The sequence below is a fragment of the Schistocerca americana genome, chromosome 3 (genome assembly GCF_021461395.2).
Source record: "Schistocerca americana isolate TAMUIC-IGC-003095 chromosome 3, iqSchAmer2.1, whole genome shotgun sequence".
Taxonomy (NCBI): domain Eukaryota; kingdom Metazoa; phylum Arthropoda; class Insecta; order Orthoptera; family Acrididae; genus Schistocerca; species Schistocerca americana.
The window spans coordinates 324,438,436-324,464,728 of record NC_060121.1 but is presented as its reverse complement, the minus strand read 5'-3'; the positions used below and the strand labels follow the sequence as shown (position 1 = coordinate 324,464,728).

Here is a 26,293-nt window from a genome sequence, read left to right as displayed (position 1 = left end):
TATTTGTTGTATTCTGTGTTAACTTCGTTCATTTTGTTTGCACCTTTGACCTAAGTTCATAATTTTTTATACTTATGTAGCTAAGCTTTACCAGTCATTGACTTATATACTTTTCCATGTTTAATTATTGAGTACAACCCACTGTGCGTTGAAGAATTAAATATTAATACATATAAAAAATAATTTTTTTACATTCGGTACCGAGAACGACCACGCATAAGAAGTGCACTGAATTACAACGTTGGTTGCTCGCCAACCTCGGAAATCATCGTTATTGCCCGTGGGTTCTCTGCCTTCATTGTCAGTTTTTATGCGTGATTGTAAGTGGGATGGAGTTTAATGTGCATGTGAGAAATCGTCACGTACCTGTGAATTCGTCATTTGGACAAAAACAAAGGTATTTTTTTAAATATATTTTTAAACATATCCATACTGAACACGCATGTCTCATGCTTGGGGTTATCATACAGTGACATGCCTTGGCACGGGCTGCTGGAGGACGATTGTAAAGATGTAACTTATTGCAGTTACTGTCTTACAAATACTTCTTGAACAACAAGTCATAAATTTCGTATACATTTTGTGTTCAGTCGCAAACCGAACTAGTAATAACCACTAATAAGCGACGTGGAATCTGAAAATAATATGCAAATTTGGAATTTTAGCCTCGGATCCTCAATAGTCTTTTGATGAAAAACTACCTTCCTGTTCAGTTCTGTACAGAATATGCGGATGAAGTACCTCTTATGTCCACCATAACTTTCCACAGATGCCTTGAACGGAAATGCGTTCCCTGTAATTGGGGAAAAAAGTGCAGGCTTCACACGCAAGTATTATGGAGATGCTTCGTGAACTCATATGGGAAAATACATGGAGGGAAAACGACGTTCTTTTCGCGACGCACTGTTGAGAAAATTAGGAGAGGATTCCTGCAGAGGCATATAGATAATCGTTTTTAATTTGTTCCGTTTATGAGTGGAAAAGGAAAGGAAATGACTAACAGTGGATTGCTGTGTGTGGGTGGGTGGGCGGGTGGGGGGCGGCGGCGGTTTGAGACGGCATGTCACGAATTGCGCGGCCCCTTCCGCAGGAGGTTAGAGTCCTCCCTCGGGCGTGTGTGCGTGTGTGTGCGTGTGTGTGTGTGTGTGTGTGTGTGTGTGTGTGTGTGTTGTTCTTAGCATAAGTTTAAGTAGTTTGTAATTCTAGGGACAGATGACGTCAGCAGTTTGGTCGCTTAGGAATTCACACACATTTGAACATGTTTTGTAACGTTAATGCCAAACTCTCGTTCTGCACTTGTGATATCTTCACAGAGAAAACAAGGTAGATTCGGTGTTCCTAGTCTTTCGAAAACCTTTTTGTTCAGTAAAACACCCACGTCTTTTAAAGAAGATAATTCGCGTGCGACATCTCGCCCGGTTTACGACTGCAACGAAAATTTCCTGACCTGCAGAATGCGGGACGTAATTTTATGTGGAGTCACCTGCAAACACTGAAGTAATACCTTTCTTTCCTCAGTGGAGTTTTACATTACTAAAAGACTGTCGCCCTTCATTTTAAACGTTGACTCACCGAATAGTATTAATTGTAATATCAGGCTCTTAGCACATTCAGTATTTTAATGAACTAACATAAAAACAAGCAACTTAAGTATCATTATTGCATTTTCATAAATCTTAAGTTGAAGGGACAAAAAGTTAGTTTAGGATAGTGTTGACCACAGTGATACTACGAGGGTTAATACTGTTTTGATACCCCCACCCATTGAAGTATGTATCGCACGACGTGGAGTGTTGGTCGGAGGTACAACAGCAGACGCTTGTGACCACAAGGAAAGGCTGATCAACTTTCCTTAGGCTGCGGGGACGAACCCGCTCTCAAGGCTGTCTGCAGATAGCAGCTTCCCGCTTCCTGCAGAAACAAATGCAGCCATGGAGCGGCCTTGCCGTGTCCACGTACAGGGCCGCTCGGCTGTCTTGCGAGTCAGCTGCAGGAGGATGAGAGATGCTTGCTTAAAGTGCGTACGCGTGGTAGAACGTATCACTGCATATCTAAACACTGTGGCAAGGTTCACTTCCTGTCAAAGACATCAGTATAATGTTAAAGCTGTAAGGGGTAGTCAAATGAAAACGAGACAAGAGGGAAAAAGTAACTAAACTTCAAAACTAATCTCCGTAACTGTTAATACGTGTCGCTAGGAGACAAGACAGTCAGAGCCTTCACGGAAAAATGTTCACCGTTGCCTACGGAACCGTGACTGTACCCAGGCTTCACCCTCTACATCCGAAGCAAATCGATGGCCACGAACGTCTTTCTTCAGGGCTCCAAAAATATGGAAATTGCTCGGGGAGAGATCTGGACTGTATGAAGATTCCCCGCGGAACTTCTGCAGCGTAGTCGAAACAACTTCGGCAACATGTGGACCCGCAGCGCACTCCAAACAACTTCGGCACATGTTTGCCAAGGTTGTGTCGACTACGCTCCGCTGGGAAGCCCTTACACACCCTTCATACAATCCTGAACTCTCCACATGCGTTTTCCGTGTTTTTGGAGCCCTGAAGAGTTCGTGACAGTCGATTTGCTTCTGACGATGAGGTTCCCGCCTGTGTACAATCGTGGTTCCGTGAAGGCATTGATGGTCTTGTACACAGCGGGATGAATGTGTTAATTTATGATGACTACTCTTCAGATAATAAACAGTATAATTTCCTGACCTTTCACGTTTTTATTCGACTTCCCTATACTAGTCCATCGTGTCATACGCTGGTCACTATAGTGATACTTTAAGAAGACAGTGCAACATTTATTCAGTGAAAATTTGGCGGAAAAAGCTATATACACTTGACTAACACTTCCTGAAGCATCTCACAGAAAAGTGTGCACTATTCAGCAGACTTCATTCTACATATAGTTACAATTGAACTGAAGAAATTAAGTGATAAGCTCAGAGTATACAAATCAAATTTGAAAGCTTTCCATGTGGCACGCTGCTGCTCCGTACAGGAGTTTCGTGCAGTAGTTGAGAACGTTCTTTATACTGTGATACTTATTCTTACAATCAGTTTTCGTGTTTTATTGGTTACTTAATCGTTATTCATACATTTCCTAATCAGAGTTCGGTAAAATTTGTATGAAGTAGCTTTGGCTCTCATGATCCCACGGAACTTCATAAATAAACAACTTAAATAAATATGCTCATAAGTGTTTTGTCACCTACATCCTTATAGCTGTCGATTGGTCAGCATCATGAGATCTGTCAGTGGAATAAAGAAGAATAGCTAGCAGTTTCGCGATGCAGTTTTTCTCTGAGAGTACCAGTACGTCAACGCTTTTGGGGAGGGGGGTAACCCAATGCCCGAGAAGTATCGTCTACTTGTTGCAGTAAATGCTCACGTATAACTGAGGAACAATTGTTGTGTTTTTAAATTTAACAGGTATACTACGAATGCAGCAAGTTGCACTTTGTAATTTCAACCAGTGTAATCAGGGAACATTTTCTTCCTGAGGAGAGATCGCCTATGGGGCACCCCAAGGCTCAGTCGTACGTCCGCCATTGTTCCTCATTTATGTAAACCATTTTCAATCCAGTAAACAACAATTAGTTCTTTTTGCGGATGACACTAGTCTTGCAGTCGACGCAGGCATACGGATAGCAACAGAGGAAATGGTAAACATTGATATTAAAAGTGTCATTGTTTGGTTTTCTGCGAATGATATCTCTGTTAAAGACAGCATACACAGTTCCGCACACCTAGAGGTAGTACTCAGCGATAAGCGTAACACATGGTGAGGAAATAATAAATACGGTGGAAACTTCAAAATCTTCATGTGTCTCTATTGACACATGGTGAGGAAATAATAAATACGGTGGAAACTTCAAAATCTTCATGTGTCTCTATTGACGAGCATTTAAAATGGAAAAAAGAACATAATTGTGAAACTCATAAAACAACTTAGTTCATTCACATTTGCACATAGATCTTGTGGAGATGCAAGCAAGCTGACGTTTTGCATATTCTCATTCAGTGATGTCAAATGTTCTGACTAATGCTTCCCAGTATATTTACTTCCTCATTCAATTTTTTCAAAGTAATCCAATGTAACAATGATGAACATAATTACATCGTCAGAAGAAAAAATGACGTTCATTTTCCACATTAACGTTGTCCAGCACATAAAGGTGTGCTCAGTAATAAGAGATTGTCGGACAGGTAAAATTTGAAAACAAACTGAATAAGTTCATTCTTGAAAACTACTACTCCGTAGAAGAATTTCTATTATTGGAATCTGTAAAAGGCGGTGGGTAGGAGTTGATAACTCTAAAGTGTATTTTCTTAATACTTGACACCTACAAAAGGTCAGCATGCTGCCATATTTACGAATTCGTGAATATAAAATGACTTATTCCGAATAATCTCTTACAGTAACAAGGCAATTATTCATATCTGAGAAAGATGGGTGTGAAGACTGATACATGTTGGATGTCAGGGGAACATCACATGAAATTACTCTTTGTGGAGATAACTTCTCACAGATAAGAACTGAAAGAGTAGGATCAGTTTTTTGCAGTCATTTCAGAATGACAAAATTTATTCACTTGAAAAAATATATCAATTCAAACAGAACAATAATATTTAGAAGCAAATGCAGGTAATACAGTTTTATTTTGCATCTATTACTTTTTTCTTGGTTGCCAAGTAATGACAAATTCTCTCTCTCAAAACAGTTTCCTGTTTCACTGTTAATAACAACTTGTGATTTTTGTGTGTAGTGTTATACACTTACTCTTTTAGATGAATGTTGGGATGATTCCATTGAAAGGACACAGATGATACCTTCCACATTTCAGCATTGTACAGCATCTGTTAACTGTAATCACAGTCTCCATTTGTGTCATTGGATAAGTAGCCAATCATTTAATCAGTAGAACAATGAAACCATCTTATAAAACTGATATATCTAATATTTGCAGCCTCACTCAAAATAACAGAAATGTTAGAAGAAATGCCAGAATTGTACGTCGTACCAGATTTGAGGGGATAACACAGTTTTTAAGAATAATGTAAGGTTGTTACAAATTTATCATTCTTATGTTTTGTTTCAGATCAGAAGAGAGTGGCGGTATGGTGGACTACTACCGGATCTTGGAGGTCTCCAAAACAGCCTCCACAGCAGACATAAAAAAAGCGTATGTATTTACCGTGTCTCTGACTCAACTGTTTGATGGACAAAACTGTTCCAAAGTTCTGTCCCCATTTATTTGTTTAGGACCCCTCTTGCACTTAAATCAATCAGTTAATTAATTCAGTAATAGGATCCCAGTCCTGAACTGCCAACATCCTTCATTAGGATACAACAAGGAAAATAGATTTCCATTATTCTTGCGTAATTAATCAGTTAGCTGTTATAAAATGGATCAGCGTGCCATATTAAGCAGACCTATTACTTAACATTACAAATTTCTTGAAATTGTGATCTATGAGCCACACATTTCCAAAACCCGTAATATCAATTTTTTCCAATATTAACTCTTTACTTGCTGAAAGAGTGCACTTCAGGTTGCATAGTTTAGAACATTATACAAGTTCCAGTAGCTGCTATTTCCATTATAAAAGTAACTAAAATGTTTGACTGAAGTTCCACACTCCATTATATCAATGATGGCTGCATTCGGTGCATATTTAATGATCTGAGAAAGACACATCTCTAGAACTCGTTATTTCAGTACACTTGTCATATCGTATTAAGAATGCATTTTATACGTTACATAAATATCTCTTGTGAGGAAACTGCATCTTTACTTTGTTTAGCTTTCTGTATTTTATATTTTCCATATTGGTGCACCTGTCAGGTTGGATTTTGGCTCATACACATTATTAGGCAAAAGCTGGTCATTAAGATGACGGTAACTGATTGTGAGCTTAATTTTAAAGCAGTACATTACCTAAAAAACTCTTTCTTGAACCCCAGTGATTATTATGGGATTATTGGAAACTTCAGAACTATCTGCAAACTTGGATCAGATGTACATGTTGCTACCTGGAAGACCCCTCTTAAAGCTGCCATGAAACCTCCCTTTGCATGGCAAATAAAGTTAAAGCCCTCAAGAAGTACACTGATTAAAACAAATAAGTCACAGCGCTATTACTGTTGAACGGGAGCAAAGTTATAACACTTAAGTAGGATGTGGTAAAAGTATCTGAGAGAAGGATAAATTTTCAATGAGAATAAAACCAGCAAAATGTGTAAACATATTATGGTAAACCGAGAAAAAATCAAAGATGTAACAATCATTTTATAGAAGTGCTATAGACCAGGTTGGATGGACATTAATGAACTTTTACTCTTAAAGAATGTCTCCCAACAGCGGTCTTCGGGCTGAACTTGGTGAAGAATCTAATGTTGGAGAGTTACCAGATGAGGCTGAAGAGCAGATCAGTTTGTGATGTAAAAAGAATGGTAATCTCAAAATGATGTGCTAGTTTAATATAAAGATGATAGCAACTGTTCAAAAAATTTAATTAGTAGGTATGTACTATGTTGTTCTTTCCAATGGTCAGTAATAATTTTGTCTGTTATTTTTCATTTGTACCCATCATTTTAAAACCTAAACATTTTCAGAAACAATTATATCCAGATAAGTTCAAAAAGTCATTACCTTCAAAGTAAAATATTTATTTCAAATAAAAACATAGTGGTGAGATTTATGAAAAGTATAAATATACATCCAGAATATGAAAAAATTGCGATAAATAAATAATGACAATAAAAACCAAATTACAACTGAGTGACACTTTTTTTCTCCTTTATGAAAATTGTTGTTACATGGAGGTAGCCAACTTAGGAAACTGTTGACTCATATGCAGGAATCCATTCTGACACAGCAAATTTTATTGTAACATTTGGTTTTAGATTCTGAACTTGAGAATTCCACCTACTTACTACAAGCGTCACAAAGAATGTGACATGTCAGTGGAGACTAAAATATTTGAGTCATTATGTAATGTCTACTAGTATTCCATCCAACATACGTATTGTGCCATTTGTTTACTTGTGCACAAGTGATGCACTTCAGTGAAAGTCTTCTTAGGATAGGAAAGGCAGGCCACCTATTGTGGCAGAATGTGAGAGATGCAGTGCTTGCTTCTAACTCACTCATTCCTTCATAGTCGTCCACTACTGAAAATTTGGACTCGTACTACCATTACACATTCTTCATACTGGAATCTCCAATAAATTCCTGTTGATTTTCAATACAGGTGCTCTAGATCTAAAATGTTCGAATAATCTATCCCATTTTCAGTTACAGAAGCTGCATCTTTATATTCGTATAGTTCAGTATTTCCCATTCTATATTAGAAAGAAATAAATAGAAACCTTTGCTTACTTTTAGTTTTTTGTATGTTGAATGGCCTGTCTCGCCCCCCCCCCCCCCCCACCTCTCAAATTCTCGCCCCCCCCCCTCCCCTCCCCTCAAATTCTCGCCTCCCCCTCCCACCCCTTGTGCATCCATTCCTTCTTATGTGTGATGAGTATGGATGTTAAAAAAAAATTTGGATTCTTCATACTGCTTGACCCAGTGCTAAAAATTGCCCCCCATTGGTACAAATGACTATAAACAGCTGTCATTAACCTTGTCAGATCCACTGGAGTGACTCTAACAAACGAAAGCACAGTATGGTATTGTTTACTTCGCAGTGGTAACCTTTCTACTTGTGGTCTAATTGTGCTGCAATAAGAAAGTAACTGTTCACTGTGGCAGCTTGTTGGAAACTACAATTAGCAGGGAGGACTTCTGGCAATGTGTGAAACTTTTTCTCATTTTAGTGGCTTCATTGGTTAATATGTAGTATGCAGGTGCACTACGTATCAGTACTTCAACACAATTATAGTGCATTGAGATTCCGTGCCGTACTTCTATTTTAGCATACTGTTAGGTGCTGTTCTATCTCCAGGTACTTGCACCTATGCTAATGGTTGCCGTTTCTAGTAGAAAGTTATTTCAAATGATAGAGCTCAGCAGTCAGTTGGCCTTCTCTTGCAGGCTTTATTCGGCAAATACAGATTTTGGATAGTGCCTTCTGTTACAGTTGTTTCTTCAAAGAAGAAGCCTGAACAATAGGGGACTGATGTACTAGAATGTGCATTGATACTATGAAATGATGCATTGGTAATGGCTAGGCACTAGCTGAAATCTAGATTTGCCAAATAAAACCTGCAAGAAAAGGACGACTGATTGCTGTGCTCTATCATTTGAAAGTCGTAAAACAGTTGTTGAACGCACCCACATTCCTAATGGAAGGGTAACCGGAGAAAGTATATTTTGCAAGATACTCCTTCCCCCCCCCCCCCCCCCCCCCTCTCTCTCTCTCTCTCTCTCTCTCTCTCTCTCTCTCTCTCTCTCTCTCTCTCTCTCTCTCTCTCTCTCTATGTTACACTCGCACAATGTCCTCCCTCCTCCCTCCCTTTGAATCTGTTTGTTACTCCTTCCCTGTTTTTCCTTGTGACCCAATTTTCATCCACAATCTCCCTCCTCCATTCCATCTCGTTATACACAGAGCTCAAAGTTTTCTTCTCTTGCTTATACTAAGGGTTCTTATTGTTCACAAATGTCCCTTGTCTCCTTCCCTGTAAACATTGCTTCTGTATATTATTGAAAGAAAAGGCTTCGCAACATTTTGATTTTTATCTTTTTTAATTCATATTAGAAATCATTGTTGTTCTGTAATGCTGTAGCTTGCTTTGGTTATATGATCATCAGGTACCGGAAATTGGCTTTGAAATGGCATCCGGACAAAAATCCAAACAACATGGAGGAAGCCACAAAGAGGTTTAAAGAAATATCAGAAGCCTATGAAGTTTTATCAGATGGTAAGTATCCTGTTGTTTAAAACATTGTACAAAATATTTTTGTGTAACAGTTCGCATGTTATTTCAATTTGTTAGACTTAAGGCTATGCTATAGAAGAAAGATCTATATGAGAGAGCCGGTGTGATGTTCTTTCACCTTCTAAAGCTGCAATAGATATTAGTAGTTTGTTCTCAAATTATACTAGCATGAATCATGGGATTTTTGCATGTACCGATAATAGACACATGTAACACACTTTTCGACGTAACTTTGAAGGACAGCATTTAGTCTAAATGTCAAATATTAAATTGGCAATAACTTTCTAGGTCTTCACTCTTGTGATGTAGCTTCCTTTGAACATTGGAATTTGTAATGAACTGAAAAATTTTGGAGGCACATAAAATACAAATCTTTGTTCAGTTATCATCCTCCTTCAACTGATAACATAATTTAAAGTGATTTGCTGCAAACTGCACTAGACAAATTTTATTTTTGCATGTAGAACTCCATCATCGTGATGTTCTGTAGACCTTCAGTTTCTTGACTGCCTTTAGATGGTGTACAATTACTTCTTTCTCAGTGTTAACTATATTAATTTGTCATTCTAGTACATATTTCAGACAATTTTATCCCATAGTTGTCATAAATTGTTATTTTTCTGAAAAGTGAGCTGTGGAAACACATGACAGTTTTATGGTAGCTGTGTGTCAAGGGGAGTGTGTGCACATACCTTCACCAGAAAAAGTTCTGTTTCACTACACAGAAAATGTCTTAGCGCAATTTTCTTCTGTTCGTAATACCTGATGGGGAGATATCGAAATAATAACCTTCTATCACATAACGCACAATGCTGACTTGTCTTTTCAGATACTTTTGTGAGAAGGCGTCTACAGTTGCTGTGAAGTGCCACAGATGCTCTCATAACATCCACTGACTTGTTGTGCTCTCAGGTTCAATAATAGCTATACTTGTTTCATTGAACTGATGCAGTTTTTCCCCAGATCCACAAACTGCAGAGATTCTGCATTAGTGTTTGCATCTGTACACTCAGTGCACACACATCATCAAGTAGGAATCATTTCACCAGCATATGAGTTCTCTTTAAAACAAATATATATGAAATTACGTTTGTGTCTGTTCCATTTAAGTGTTCCAAGATAAGCAGATATAGCATGGAAATGCAAGCTGTTGGTTAGGCACATGTCTTCAGTTCAAACTGTTTATCAGTCTCTTGAAAAGATCAGGAGCCATCAACTTTCACCATCATACTAACATGATCTGTTGTCATCCCTTATTCACTCAGTATAAATGTACACGACTCAGTGGTTCATTGGCTCATTGGGTAGGTGGCAGTCTTTATATCCAAAATACATGAAATGCATTAGTAGTGAACAATCATAGGCTTTATAATAGAATGACAATAATGAAAATTGGTGCCGGACTGGAACTTGAACCCAAATTTCCTGCTAACCATGAGCAGTCACCTTTCCATTAGGTTATCAAAGTACGCCTCATGGCCAGACCCAAACTTCGGTATGTTGTCAACCATATTGTCAATATTGGATCGTACTTCCGGAGAATACAGGCACTGCAATATTGTACATATCCAAAGGTCCGGGATTTGATCTCATTGAACTTATTGTCTTCTATCTTACTTCTTTTACCAGTAGTAATGATTTGTTAGTATGAAAATGCTAAGCTGCATTTGAAGTCCACATTACACTGCATATTCCTCCCTTTTGGAGGTCAGGGGTATATACCACCTTCAATAATGCCTTGTAAAGAAGTATGATGATCAAACGAACATTTGGCATGATGACAGTTTTGCCTTAATATGACAGAACAAGGTGTAATTTCCAGTTTAACGTGTCTCGTAGCAAATGTAGAATTTCTTCATTATTTTATGTTTCAAACACAGTGAGTTTTTGATACATTGTTCTGACTTAATAAAAATGTTGCTCTCTCAACCTCATCCCAGCCAAAGCTTACTCTGAAATGCTGTTTCTCATAGTGACACATTGTTTACTAGATTTAATTTGGTGTCCATAGATTCTATTTGACTGTTCTGTTAAGAGAAACAAAAGTTATGTATCATGCAAAAACGTCCAATTTACTTTTCTTGCTTCTTGGGATCTTTAACATGTCTTTATTCTTGGCATTTATGTAAGAAGACTTCAATGAAAACTTGTAACTGTATAGGAAGTTTAAGAGAAACAATAAAAACAGTCTGTTATTTTGAAATATAGTTTTAAAAAGGACTGCCAAATGGTTGTTTCCTTAAAAGTGTAGATTCAAGTAAGAAGTCTCAAGGGGAAAAATAAATTAACCTGTGTGTGTGTGTGTGTGTGTGTGTGTCTGTTTTTTCTAAAATAAAGTGTTCCTTGTAAAAAGAAGAAACTTTATCCATTTTGTATTTTTCACTGGTCACATAAATTTCCTTTGAGATATAAGGAAACTCGTCACTACCGTATGACAGGACTTGATTTTATATGTCACATATATTGCTGATAATATGGAAAAATACTTTGCAGGAAGCAGAATCTTGAAACAGGCTGTCAGGTTTTTTGTGTTAATGACAGAAACAACAATAATAATTTGAATTGTACTGCATATCAGACTTGAAGAAAAAATGTCAATTTTAATTTGGCAAATGGCAAATGAGTTACATTTTGTACTGTGCATGTCAGTTACTAAACAATCATAGCCTATTTTCAGAATATAACTGTATTGTAATCTATTAACTTGGCTGGATGCTATCAGTCTTCTATAGTGATTATTTTTAAGTGTCATTTTATGTAAAGTTACCCTACCATTTACCTTCCAGTGAAGCACAGCACTGAGATAAGTGTGTGTGTGTGTGTGTGTGTGTGTGTGTGTGTGTGTGTGTGTGTGTGTGTGTATATTTCGTTTATTCTTGGCAGACTGATATTTGTCATCTACTACGTGTGCAACAAATATTGTGCCATCGTGAGAAACCATGCGGTATGTTCAGCAGTATAGAGAACATAAAGTTCACAGAACGATACTCAGTAGATTGCCAAATGACATTACCTAATCCTTTCCTATTTTTTTATTTCTTTGCTGGAATTGTATTTCTTCCAGAATGATTTTTCACTCTTCAGTGGAGTGTGAACTGATTTGAACCTTCTTGGCAGATAAAACAGTGTGCTGGGTCAGGACTCAAACCTGGGACATTTGCCTTTAGTGGGCAAGTGCTACACAAACTGAGATATCGAAGCACGGATCATGATTTGCCCTCACGGCCTAATTTCAACCAGTGCTACATACTTTTTCTACATTTATTGCTATTTTAGCATTATAACAACATTATGAAAAGGATAGATTGCTTCACACCACACAAAAATGTTGAGTGGCAGACAGGCGCAACATACAGTACTCTCTTGTTGTGCTGCCTGTGATTTAACATACCTTCAGTACCTTGAATAACAAGATAAGCTTTTCATAATTGTTATTATTCCATCCTGGATTTTTTATTAGCATTATGAGATACTGAATCATTTCCATCAGTATAACTGAAAAAAGCCCTACTCTTTGAATTGTGCAATTATGATCAGATTGATAGTAACATGGGACACACTTCCAGGCATGTTGGAGAGATCAAACAGGCAGCCTAAGTAAAAGCTAAGGTAATCTTAATAATTGGAAGAATAATTTATGGACAAATATTAAACAGGGAGATGATGTGCTTGCCTGAAATCAGGCCAGTGAGATTTTTTATTTTTTCCACTTGCTTTGTGTTGTCAGGAGCTTGATATTTCCAGTTTTGACTACTTACATCATTAAGCAGTTGTTGCATTTGTCATACAAACAGTTTTGTTTTATGTGCATTTTTCATATAGTATCTACAATGGCTTTCTCTGCTGCTGCACATTTTCACAAGGCTTGTAGGGTAATTTATATCACAATTTTAGTAAGGTACCCACTATTTGTACTAGTGAATTCCTTTTATTTTTAAATCTGTGGCTTACAAAAATACTACAGTTGATAGAAATAATCCCACACTCCTTGATTATTTAAGTTGTTCCATTAAAATTATTTCTTCAGAATATAAAAAAAAAAAAAAAAAAAACAGCCAGTCTTGCACCTTGTAAGAGGCAGTAGAGTAAATGGCAGCAAATAATACAGTAGTAAGCCACATACTCTTGCAACTTGCATAAAGAAAAACTTGACGACTAACTAGTGTACGTGGACAGGCTTTACTTTTGAGAGGTTGATGAGATTTGTTAAAATACATATATATTGTTGCATGTACATTGCTATATTTTAACAACTTTCAACACAACTGGAATTACTTGATTGTTTTGCAACAGGCTACAATTTGAAATCTGAGAAGTGGGAGAATCTAGCATCACAATGTTTTTCTTTTTTAAAATTTTTTACAAGCCATTTCCACAATTGTTGCTGCAAATGCTAATACCTGAGGCAGTGGGAAGATGGTAACTGGAATGGCATTTACCTGTGTTAACTTTTCTCATGTGTTGCTCTGGTTTAACCTATTTTGAACATTTAACTGTTTGAATACATGTGAAACTAACCAGATTCTCAAAGCCATGGTGAGAGAGCGAATTTTTGTGTAAATGGCTTGTGAAAGTAATCTTCTTTCCTCATATTCACTGCAGAATCAAAACGGCGAGTGTACGACCAGAGACAGAAGGCATCAGCAAGGTCCCCACGAAGCTTCAATATTGGAGGGTTTTTTGAGACACCTTTCCGTCGTTTCTTCGGTATTTCTTATTTTTAAGATCTCAGAGTGCTTAAAACACCATCTCCCATTGCTAATCAATTAATATGATTTCTTTTTCAGTAGATCTGATTTCTAACCACAAAATGGTGTTTTTCCCACAGCCTAACATCTTTGAAATCCACATAAAAATATCAGGGATGGTATTGCCTTACTTTTAAATTCTAGTATATCGGAGTCCTATCCCTTTCATAGTCATCTATGCTTAAATTTGGCTTCAGTGGAGGGAATTAGTTGATAAGTGAGAAGGCACAGATAATAATTGCTTCAAGTAAGATTTTATTACTGGTAAATATGCTATTTAATTTAAACCTTTTTCTGGGATCATATGGTATCATGGCAATTAATATGTAGTACGAACACTTGTGTGTATGCTACTTAAAAAAAGCTAAATTCTTTAAATAAATGGAAAAAATTTCCCCATAGCAGAAATCAAATGTGAGCAGTTCTAACTTTCTGCCTCTTCCCTGTTATATAAACTGCTGGCAAAATCAGTTAGTGAGCAGTAAAAATGTAAAAAGTTCAGTTCATTACAGGTAGTGTGTGAAATTGTTTAAATGTGTCGGTAAGGATCGTGCCTGATACATCCCTCTATCTTTGCAAGGATTGTCTACAGTCAGAACAGCTGTTACAAAATGTTTGTGCTACATAAGCATTTGCACTATATACTACTTCTCTGTTTAAGTCTGACACACTAGGACTCTTCAGTTCTTGGCAACACTTGTAAGTTGCAGACATCCTCTTTATTACAAGCTTATAACTGAAAATTAGAAAATTTTGCATTATTGTTACACTTCTAAATTAATTATCCTATTTTGAACGTGTGGATATAAGAAGTAATTCCAATAATGAACATGTTGCTCATAAGTAATGAGAAATGTTGAACTTCACCCATGAATCACTCTTCTTAACCTGTTATTTCCTTGTCATTTGTTTTATGTACCATGAAATACCGTAACAGTTTGGTTTTGCCAGCATTTATGGCTATAATGCTGTGATGAAATGTGGAGGAGGAAGATAAATATTTTTTGTTTTACCTTGGTGTTGATGCATGTGTGTTGCTGGATATCAAACAGCTTTTACTAATCTGCTAATATTAACATCATTTTCATAATGCCTTACATAGTATTAAATTCATATTATATTGTACATCAGAGTAAAATGTAAATACCTCTTCAGTATTGATTTATCTTGGAATTACTTAGTTTAATGAGATGTCAATGAAAATACATTAAAATAAATCGCATACAAAATGCATGTATTGCGGGTATTCTAGCTTTATAATGATTAGCTGGTTTGTGTGTACTGCATTGTTCTGTCAATGTTGTTCCAGAGAAGAAACGCCGTGTGTATGATCAGTATGGTAAAGAAGGTCTTGGCCAAGGAGGAAGATCCAGAGGCCGGCATGATGATTTCTTTGATCCAAATTTTGCTTTTCCATTTACATTCCGAGATCCCGAAGACGTCTTCAGAGAATTCTTTGGCAGTTCACCGTTCCAAGATGTTTTTGGAGGCAAGTATTAAAACTTTGATGGAATGCAATTACCAACAGCTTTTTTTGTGGTATAGTGTAATATGATAGCAATAATCAAGTAAACTTATCGAAATTAGGACATGATATATGTGTAATTTTGAGGACACATTTCAAAATCATGCATAAATGCAGCTCTGGTGTAATCTCTTAATAATAATAATAATAATAATAATAATAATAATAATAGTCCATTTTCCATCTTCTATGCATAGTTTCCTTGCCTGACAATGATGACTTAAAATTTTCAAAATGCCACTTGCTGGACTAAATAATCATCCACAGCATTAATTTTTAAATTAAAATTACCTTGTGGAGGGGGAGGACAGTTTCTTTCTGTAACACAGCATCCTGGTTTTCATAATACATGACACACAGATGCATCATGTTCTTTAAATTTTCAGCAGGCCTACAAGATATGTTAAACATCACATGAGCCATGAAGAGAAGTAGTAAAGTAAAATAATAGGTAAAAGAGACAGTAACTATCATGATGTCAAAAGTTTAAAAAAATTGTGAACCGTTTGATAATGAAACGGAAGGTAAAAAAATGTGGGGATAGTCTATCCTGATGAACATCTGTTGGAAAAAAGTAATCATGATCTAAGAAAAAATGTATTGGCAGACTACATGTAATTTCTTGTGTGGTGCTAGGTCTTTCCAGATGACGTAGCAGTCCTCTCCAAAATAGAAAAGAAGTGATGAAACCCTGAGAAAAACTTCAAGAAATTGCAGACAAAACTGGACTCCAAATCTCATAACTGGAGACCCATTTAGAAGAAAAACTCAGTACCTTGGTGGATAATCCATAGTAATTCAGTCTGACAATATATCCCAGATATATAAATGTTTATATCCAGTGAAAAATATGTCAGGCTTAAATCTTAAATGAAGTAAAACAAGAACAACTCAGTATCTCTGAATGCAAAACCCAAAAACTACCACACATTAATCAAAGCACAAACATTGCGTGCTTTGGAAACATTGATAATTAGGGGCAGATCAGTAAGACAGAAATGGATTAAAGAAAAATTCTGATGAAAATATTTGCCTAATCTTCATAAGTGGAGCTCAGTGAAGTTTTGGGAAATACATTGGCCTCTTCCTTTCTCTTTTTATTTACGTGCCAGTTGGAAAGCTTTATCTTGCAGGCACAATTCTGTGAAATAAGTTCGTCTATTCATTTGTTAATGATTTCACACTAGGATATTGGGGAAAAGAATATCTGAGGCGGCCTGCATCTGATAAGCAAAGCCAATCAAGTAAATCAAATAAAACGTGTTCTGTGGCATTTGACGTGAACACGGATTACAATGGGTACTGTGTGTAGTGCAGGTGATGCCAGAGATTGGTAGTATGTATGCTACAACCAGCAGTATGTAGCGATAAGTAATTTTTTAAATATGCATAGAATTCTTCAGAAGTGGTACAACAGGCAATACCTTTGCTGTCGGGCTAGGTTCTTAACATCTCCATAATTTTCACTTCTGCCTGTCCACTAATTAGTAGTATCGTGCTATTAACAGGAGAAAGGCACAGGTGTGTCACTTCCATTAGAACCCTGTTCGGAATAACAGTAAGTGGCTTCCACAAAAATTTTCTATTTGCAAGTGTTGAGAACAGGGCTGGTTTGAGAAGATTTTTCCACAAAAGTGACTAATCATTTTGTGCCCACTCTCTCCCCTTACACACTTCCGCATGTGCCAGTTTTAGCTACTAATAGTGGTTTGCCCTGTGTACCAGTCTTGCACTTCAGCTGCTCTGGCACTCCTCTCAGTTTAGCACCCCATGTGGCCACAACTAATTGTGATACTTTGTGTGTAGAATTGTCACAGTTGTAGTGCCTTTGGAAGCCCTACCAACTTAGCGCCCCAAGTGCGGCTTGTGTCACATGGGCTTTAAACTCGCCCTGGTGGAGAATGAGAACAGATTTCCATGAAGCAGACAACATAAAAGCCTAAAATGATGATTGCCCACAGACACAAATTTTTCAGCATGTTTAAAAACAAAAATTGTCTCGTTCAGGTTTTTCTGTTAGAGGTTTTATAGCTTCATTCTTATAAATGTGGCATTTTGCATTTGCACAAGTAGAAGTAATCTGACGTTTGAGCTTGAGATAGTATAGAGAATTCATAATAGCCATCATAAACTTAATCTATTGCTTAAAGAAATTTTTTACTTCATAAAATTCTAAAGTCAGGCATGAAAATTATAAAAATATCATGCTTTATACTTTTCATAGCAACAGGTAATGATCCAAGTTTCATAGTTAGAAGGATCATGGTGGTGTATTTTTGTTATTTTCTGCATGGCATATTTGATTATGTCACTTCTAAATGCTAGAACTGTGTAACTGCAGGCATGGACCATGGTACACGCAGAGGAAATCGCAATGGTGGCAACAACAGCATAACATCGAGCTTCTTCAGCCCATTTGGACTGCAGCTGGGTGGCTTTCAGATAGATGATTTCTTTGGAATGGATGGAAATTCTGGTTTTACATCATTCACATCACTCAGCAGTTCAAATATGGGTGGTGGGGCTGGCAGTGGAGCTGCTGTCAAAAGGACATCTACCTCCACACGCTTCATAAATGGCAAAAAGATAACAACTAAAAAGTAAGTGCATTGTGTATGTAAACCACTTTCAGTACTCAGAAGTGGGTGCATACATCTAGATAAAACAATAGAGGATAAAAATAATAATTTTTATGAAGATAAAAAGAAGTGTCCTTTCTTTATGCTGCAGCACTGACAATTGAAAACTTTCGTTAGCATGAGAGCAACCCACATAGGTAAATTTCCTTAGTTCCCATTTAAGTAATGGTACCAGAAAATTTTTGTTTAGAGATCTAATTTTGATGTGTCAACAGTCTAGGAAAAAACAGACTGATTGTTACCATAAAGAAAACACACTTCATAAATCTTTCGGCCACAGCCTTCATCAGCAAAAGAGAGGCACGCACCATTCACACGCTTAAGCAAGCATACCCCATGCAACATGTGACTGCCAACTCCAGCATATCGGGCCGGAATGCGACTACTACGTGAGATGCAGGCAACCTGGAGAGGGTGGGGAAGGGGAAGGGATGGTAGTGTGGGGGTGAGGAGAGAAATGAACACTGTCTGGTAGAGTGCGCAGCTATTAGAATACCAGCAAGCGCAGTGTCGGTAGGTTGTAGGGCGGGGAGGTGCAGAAAAAAGGAGCTCCTTTTGAGAGGAGTGGGGAAAAATGGGTGGGTGCATTGGCAGAGGGTGGCAAATAAACAAGGTGGGAGAAGAGAGTGAGGAGATGATGATATAACAGGGGGTTGGAAACTGTTGGGTGGAGGGTGTTGTGACAGTATGTTACTGTAGGTTGAGCCCAAAATGAATAAGAGAGCAGAGAATGCGTTGTAATGACGACTTCCAGCTGCGCAGTTCAGTAAAGCTGGTGGTGGAGGGAAGGGTCTGGATGGCTCTGGTAGTGAAGCAGTTTGTTATGTTCAGATGCATCTTGTGCCACAGGGTGATCTACCTTGTTCTTGGTCACAGTTTTGTGGTGGCAATTTATCCTGGTGGACAGCTGGTTGGCAGTCATACCAGTATAAAGAGCTCTGCTATGATTGAGCTGGTAAATGACATGGCCACTTTCACAGATGACCCGGTCCCTGATGGGGTAGGGTAAACCTGTGACAGGAGTGGAAATGGAAGTGCTGGGTGGGTGGATTGGGCAGGTCTTGAACTTGGGATGTGATCCTTGTGGCAAAGGGTTGGGATTGGGAGTGGTATAGGGATGGACTATGATGATGATGATGATTATGATGATATGATGATGATGATGATATGATGATGATGATGATGATGATGGGGACGCTTGTTTGTGTGGCTGGTTCTTGGGGCTGGTGGGAGGATTCGGGGTGTGTGGGGTAAGTGCATGAGAGATCTGTTTGCCGACTAGGTCTGGGGGTTGTGCCTGTCTATGAAGGCTTTGGTGAGACCCTCAGCATACTGAGAAAAAGAGTTATTGTCACTGCAGATATGTGGTTCCCAACTGGCTGGGCTGTATGGGAGAGGTTTCTTGGTGTGAAGGGGATGATAGCTGTCGAAATGCAGGTACTGTCAGTGGGCTTAATGTGGCCAGAGGTGCAGATGGAGCAATCAGAGAGGAATTCGAATTATATTAATACCGTCAACTGCTCACGGTCGTTGATATACATCAACGGGGACAGGTGAAAATGTGTGCCCCGACCGGGACTCGAACCCGGGATCTCCTGCTTACATGGCAGACGCTCTATCCATCTGAGCCACCGAGGGCACAGAAGATAGTGTGACTGCAGGGACTATCTCACGCACATCTCCCGCGAGACTCACATTCTCACCTTGTATGTCCACACACTACAGTCGTAGTGTCCCACCCCAACACATACATTACTCGTGGAAGACATTCTGTCCAAGTCCCATAAGAGTTCGGGGAATAAGTGTGCATCCGCACAGGAGGAGGAGGTCATGGCCGGTATTGTCAGGATTATATATTTAAATGGATATGGTGTCTGTTCTTTTGACACAATATCCATATAAGCATAATCAGAGAGGGGGTGGTAACATCTAGGAAGGTGGCACACTGGGTTGAGGAGGACTACGTCAAACAGATGGGAGAGAAGGTGTTGAGGTTGTGAAGGAACAAAGATGGGTGTCCTGGCCCTGAGTCCAGATCATGAAGATATTGCCAGTGAACCTGAACCATACTAGCCTAGTGTTCAGGTCTTCATGAAAATTTTTGAAAGGTTATTGTTAAGTCTTACAAATTTTAGGGGAGTCAAATTTTTATTCTGATATTGAATTACTAGAAATTCCTTATATCTATCGGTACACTTATTTTGTCAATCAGAAAAGTTTGTGTAATTCATCATTCCAAGGGTAAAAGAAGACATTAAGAAGTACAAATCTTAAAGCACTTTCAATCAAATTGTCTTGTCCCACTCATGAAATATAACAAAAGTACAGAATTCAGGAAAAGTGTGTGTCTTTTCAGTTAAATGAGATGAAGACTAAGAAAACCTATTTTTAGGGGAATAAGATAATTATAATACTTAAAATCACAGTGCAAATAAGAAGTGAAACTTGAGGTTTGTTTCAGAAAATTTACTCGAGGTTTAGCTTAATGATTATACTCAACAAAAGTTTCTAATAAAAAGCAACCTTGTGTTACCATGCAGAAGACAATATATTTACCATTTATTTAGAATTGAATCTGTTCTTTGTTGTTTCAGCAATAGTCTTTGATCCAGGTTCCTTTATTCACATCTCAAAAAGCTATTTTTTGTTAAGTGGCTGCACATAATATTTCTGGACTTCATTATTCGATTTAACACATGATAATTTATATCAACTGCAATTTAATTAATTTATGATAAACACATAAATGCAGGTAATTTTGTTTTTCTTCTAGGATTGTAGAAAATGGAAGAGAGACTGTCATGGTGTATGAAAATGACACCCTAACTTCAAAGACTGTCAATGGTGTTCCTCAGGCACTCACGCAGAGTTGAAGTGGTGGAACCTGAACTGAGTGAAATGTGATGGACTGATAAATTTACAAGTTAAAATTATTTGATGGTGGTATAAGACAGATAGAACTATTGATGAGTTTATGTGAAATAAATACTTATCCATCTACACATCAATTTCTGAATAAACAAGTGACTGACATGAAACTTGCCATTTTGGAGTTTCCAAACTCACTTTTAAACAGACTCTTCTTGTTGTGGATTCTTGAGGCAAATGTGTGACATTGTATTTCTGTCTACCATTATTTTCCCCTTTGATTCATTTCTGTAGCGTAAAAGTATATGATCTTCGTACTGTTTCTAACTCTATTCAGTGGTAAGTTTCATCAGTAGTAAAAAGAATTGATGACCGATAAAAATTTTTGTTCACTTGAGTCACATTGTAGTTTTGCACATGTGCTATTATGAACAAACTGTATAAATTATTGTTGTAATCTGTGGATTCTCAAATAAGTGGTATCATTATTGTAACATTAAAGAAGCCTTGAAACTGATTCTTGTCTTTGTGATTGTGAACTGGCACAGAATATAACAAGCACACAACATTCTAATACCACCAGAAGAAAGAAAGTAGCAGAGTAAATTCTTCACAGGACATGAACAGGTGGGCTGAACTATGATTAGATTAAATATGTACAGAAAAAATGTTCGACATTTTGGATGTAAAATGGCTTATCTCAAGCTTGTTAAAGTTGTTGTTACTGTATTATAATTTCGTGTGCTGTTAAATATCCTTGTCACTGTTGATTGGCATTATAGCTATTATGTAAAGAACTTATCAGTGTTTCATAAAATGTTAGATGTACTACATTTGTGTAATCTGTGTGCATACCACACTTCTCCTCCCACTCATGCCATTGCTTGATAGTTTCTTGCAAATGACATGATAGCTGTTTTAATATTATAAAAATCTGCCAGCATTCATATTAGCATTGTAAATATCATTTGTTGTCTGAGAATGTATTAAAATAATTGGGTATTTCGTATACAACATTCCTCTGCAATCTGTGCCATTTTCTAAATTTAGGATCAACTGCTCAATTTTTGAGTGATTTCCTGAGAGGACTACACTGCTTCTCTTCATGTTTTAAGGCAAATGTGAGCCATATTGATTTACTGGAGATCACAAATGACAGTACATGAAGTAAGAAAGAATGAAGTAATATTGTCAGTGAACAAAAGACTTCTTAATTTAACTCATTGAAGCTTCAAGATATTTTCATCTAGCTTACTTAAACATAATTGTTGAATTCTGCACTCTGTGATTTAATGATTATGATCTTAGTTATAATGCAGTATGAATTGTGAGAGTGATAGTTTGAGTTCATTAACGTTATTCAGTTAAGAGAGAATGTTCCTGTTTTTTGATTGTTTACTAGAGGCAGTTCCTGAGAAACCAGGAATAGTGTTTTGTATTTTGTAAAATGAATTTTAAGTACTTAAGGTGAAACTTGGCCAGAGTGAATGTCATATTTAATGTAGAAACATTACCCTACGCTTGGGTGGATGGCGATATTTCTTTTTAATTTTGTGCGTTGTATTATGTAAGAGTAAAAATAAACAATGTTTAGTAACAATACCGGTCTCCTTTCTCCAAAAATTGTGCACTAAATGGATCTTTACAGATATATTTTTTTTTAAGTACAGATATTGCAGAATGGTGCTGTGTCCTCCATTGTAAGAATGTTTAGGAAAATGTATCCTTCTTTGTTAACAGCCAAGTTGTTAACAGCCATTACAATTCTTGCAGATTCGTAAAGAAAATTCAGAGAGCTGTTTCGAGATAGTAAATGATCACACAACAAATACTGAATAAATGTCAAAGATTATTTCTGCTTTTTTACAAAGACATACAAACTGTGGTTGACATTACAGGACCAGCCCTATATTTTCTTTTAATAGAACTTTACAAAGGTTGGATTGTCCGTGTTGACTGAACAGGGTGGAAAAATGGTAAGAAATTGTAATCTCAGAAACAATTAGGAGTAATCGATAAACTATAATTGCCATTAGCTTCTTAATACATAGTTACTGTTAGAAAAGGTGACAAATGGTGCGTAATGGCAATGTAGAGTAACATGATAGGAAGGAAGGTGTTTATGCGTGTTTTTGAAAAATCTATGCTTATTAGTCATCACACATCAAATTCATGTGTCTTTTTTATCACACATCAAATTCGTGTGTCTTTTTTCTAAGTTCCTGCTGCAAGTAGATCGCAGGCATTCATAGTGAGTTTTAATCCAAAATTTTGTAATTGGAAAGAGTATTTGCAATGTGAAATCCACCAGCAGCCCGCGGAATACGCAGACATGGTTAAACTGTGGGAGTTTGCTTAAATGACTTGAATTGCTGAAGAATAAAAGCAGAAAAGCATTCGCATCCACAGGGTTACTCTGCAATTCGCAGTTCAGTGCCTGGCAGAGAGTTCATTGAACCGAACCACCTTTATTCTGGTCTCTTATTTTATATGATGATTATTTCTCACTATATAGGTGGGTGCGAACAGAGTATTTTCTCACTCTGAGGAGAAAGTTCGTGATTAGTTTCATGAGGTCGTCCTGCTGCAGAAGGGGGGGGGGGGGGGGGAACTGCCACCCCATGATAATACAAAATGAGCTGCCTTTCTTTGAGCTCTCTCTATGTCCTCTGTCAATACTACCTGATGTGAATCCCACATTGCACAGCAGTATTCCAGAAGAGGGTGAACACACCAAACGTAAGCGGTCTCTTTGGTAAACCTGTTCCATTTTCTAAGTGTTCTGCCAAAAAATTGCAGTCTTTGGTTTGCCTTCCCCATAACATTATCTGTGTGATCGATCCAATTTAAGTTGTTCATAACTGTGATTCCTATAGCCTTCAGATTTGTGTGATTTATTGTGTAACTGAAATTTAGTAGGTTCTTCTTTAGTGCTCATGTAGATGGGCACATGATTTAGAGTCAATTGCCACCTTTTGCACCGTACGGTTGTCCTGTCTAAATCATTCTGCAATTCATTTTGATCATCTGATTGCTTTACATGACAGTAAATAACACATCATCTGCAGACAATCTGAGGACTGCTCCTAAATTGCTTATGTCGATCAGAAACAGCAAAGGCTCTACAGCACTTCCTTGAGGAATGTCATGTATTACTTTCGTTTTACTCAATAACTTTGTCAGTTATTAAGAACTTTAACCTTTCTGACAGGAAATCGCGAATCCAGTCACACTTCTAGATGGTACTCTATAGGCATGCAATTTAATTGGAAGTCTCGTGTGAAGAACAATGTCAAAAGCCTTCTGGAAATCTAGAAATATGGAATCAAGTTGATGTCCCCTGTCAATACCACTCATCAGTTCGCGAGAATTTCAATAGGTTCCACAATGACACATTGTCTCAAAATATGGTAGAAAACCCAGAGAGATTCTGGTCACATGTAAAGTACACCAGTGGCGAAAAACAGTCGATACCGTCACTGTGCGATAGCGATGGAAATGTTACTGATGATGGTGCCACTAAAGCGGAGTTACTAAACACAGTTTTCTGTAATTCCTTCATGAAAGAAGATGAAGTAAATATTCCAGAATTCGAAACCAGAACAGCTGTTAGCACGAGTGACATAAAAGTAGATATCTTAGGTGTTGCGAAACAACTCAAATCACTTAAGAAAGGCATGTCTTCCGGTCCAGATGGTCTATCAATCAGGTTCCTTTCAGAGTATACAGACACAACCGCTCACTTGACGAAAGGTCTGTTCCTAAAGACTGGAAAGTAAAACAGGTCACACCAATATTCAAGAAAGGAAATAGGAGTAACCCATTGAATTACAGACCCATATCACTGACCTCAATTTGCAGTAGGATTTTCTAACATATACTGTATTCAGACATTATGAATCACCTTGAAGAAAGTGACTTATTGATACATAATCAACACGGATTCATAAAATACCGTTCTTGTGCAACACAGCTAGCTCTTTATTCCCATGACAAGGGATCTCAGATAGATTCCTTATTCCTAGAATTCCGTTCCTCACAAGCACCTGCTAATCAAATTGCGTGTATATGGAGTATCGTCTCGATTGTGTGACTGGATTTGTGATTTCCTCTCAGAGAGGTGACAGTTTGTAGTGATGGACGGTAAATTGAGTAGAACAGAAGTGATATCTGGCGTTTCGCAAGATAGTGTCATAGGCCCTCTGCTATTACTGATTCACATAAATGATCTAGGTGATAATCTGAGTAGCCCCCTCAGATTGTTTGCTGTAATTTATCGCCTAGTAAAATCATCAGACGATCAATTCCAATTAGAAAATGATCCTGAGAGAATTTCTGTATGGTGCGAAAAGTGGCAATTGGCACAAAACAAGAAATGTGAGAGGTCATCCACATAGCTACTAAAAGAAATCCAATAAATTTTGGGTATACAATAAATCGCACAAATCTAAGGGCTGTCAATTCGACTAAATACCTAGGAATTACAGTTACAAGCAACCTAAATTGGAAAGACCACATAGATAATATTGTGGGGAAGGAGAAACGAAGACTGCGCTTTGTTGGCAGAACACTTAGAAGATGCGACAAACCCATTAAAGAGACGGCCTACATTACACTTGTCCTTCCTCTGCTGGAATATTGCTGCAGAGTGTGGGATCCTTTCCAGGCAGGATTGACAGAGGATACCGAAAAAGTGCAAAGAAGGGCAGCTCGTTTCGTGTTATCGCGCAATAGGGGTGAGTGTGTCACTGATGTAATACGTGAGTTGGAGTGGCAGTCACTGATGTAATACGTGAGTTGGAGTGGCAGTCACTGAAACAAAAGCGGTTTTCTTTGCAGCGAGATCTATTTACGAAATTTCAATCTCCAGCTTTCTCTTCCGAATGTGAAAATATTTTGTTGACACCCACCTATGTATGGAGAAATGATCATAATAATAAAATGACAGAAATCAGAGCTCGAACGGAAAGATTTAGGCGTTCCTTTTTCATAAGTGCCATTCGAGAATGGAATGGTTGAGTAGTAGTATGAAAATGGTTCGATGAATGCTCTGCCAATCACTTAAGTGTGAACTGCAGACCAGGACTTAAGTGTGAATTGCAGAGTGACCATGTAGATGTAGAATAAAGAACTAGTTGTATTTCACCAGAATGATGTTTTATGAATCCATGTTTGCTATTTGTCAATAAATCATTTCCTTCACGGTAATTCATAATGTTCATCCACAGTACATGTTCCAAAATCCTACTGCATATCGACGTTGGTGATACGGGTCTGTAATTCAGCAGATTACTCCTATTTCCTTTCTTGAGTATTGGTGTGACTTCTTCAGTTTCTAGTCTTTAGGTACGGATTTTTCTACGAGATAGCGGATGTGTGTGAGACCTAGGTGTGGAGCTGTTGTATCGGCATACTGTGAAAGGAACTTGAGTGGTGAATAATCTGGACCAGAAGTCTTGCTTTTCAGAAGTGTTTTAAGCTGCTTCACTACACAGAGGATATCTGCTTGTAAATTACTCATGTTGACAGTTGTTCTTGACTTGAATTTTGTAGTATTTACCTTATCTTCTTTTGTGAAGGAATTTTGGACAACCTTGTTTGGTAGCTTTACTTTAGTGGTGCTG

At 37.6% G+C, this 26,293-nt stretch overlaps 1 protein-coding gene and 1 non-coding gene across 7 annotated transcripts in view; one reads left to right on the top strand and one right to left on the bottom strand.

Annotated features, from left to right (window-relative positions):
- Positions 1–22,269, top strand: part of LOC124605119 (dnaJ homolog subfamily B member 6-like) — a 339,599-nt gene extending 317,330 nt beyond the window's left edge. For 5 of the 6 annotated variants that reach the window (XM_047136587.1, XM_047136588.1, XM_047136586.1 and 2 more), the window contains 6 exons: positions 5,105–5,188; positions 8,762–8,871; positions 13,492–13,596; positions 14,947–15,126; positions 17,504–17,762; positions 20,575–22,269. In XM_047136587.1, coding sequence (XP_046992543.1) covers positions 5,124–5,188; positions 8,762–8,871; positions 13,492–13,596; positions 14,947–15,126; positions 17,504–17,762; positions 20,575–20,674 — 819 coding nt within the window. In that variant the 5' untranslated portion in view covers positions 5,105–5,123 and the 3' untranslated portion in view covers positions 20,675–22,269. The remainder of the gene's footprint in view (positions 1–5,104; positions 5,189–8,761; positions 8,872–13,491; positions 13,597–14,946; positions 15,127–17,503; positions 17,763–20,574) is intronic. The other variant, XM_047136590.1, reaches the window with a different exon arrangement.
- On the bottom strand, positions 19,366–19,440 carry Trnat-ugu. Its single transcript has one exon. It is a non-coding gene; the product is annotated as a tRNA-Thr (tRNA).
- Positions 22,270–26,293: the final 4,024 nt, after the last annotated feature.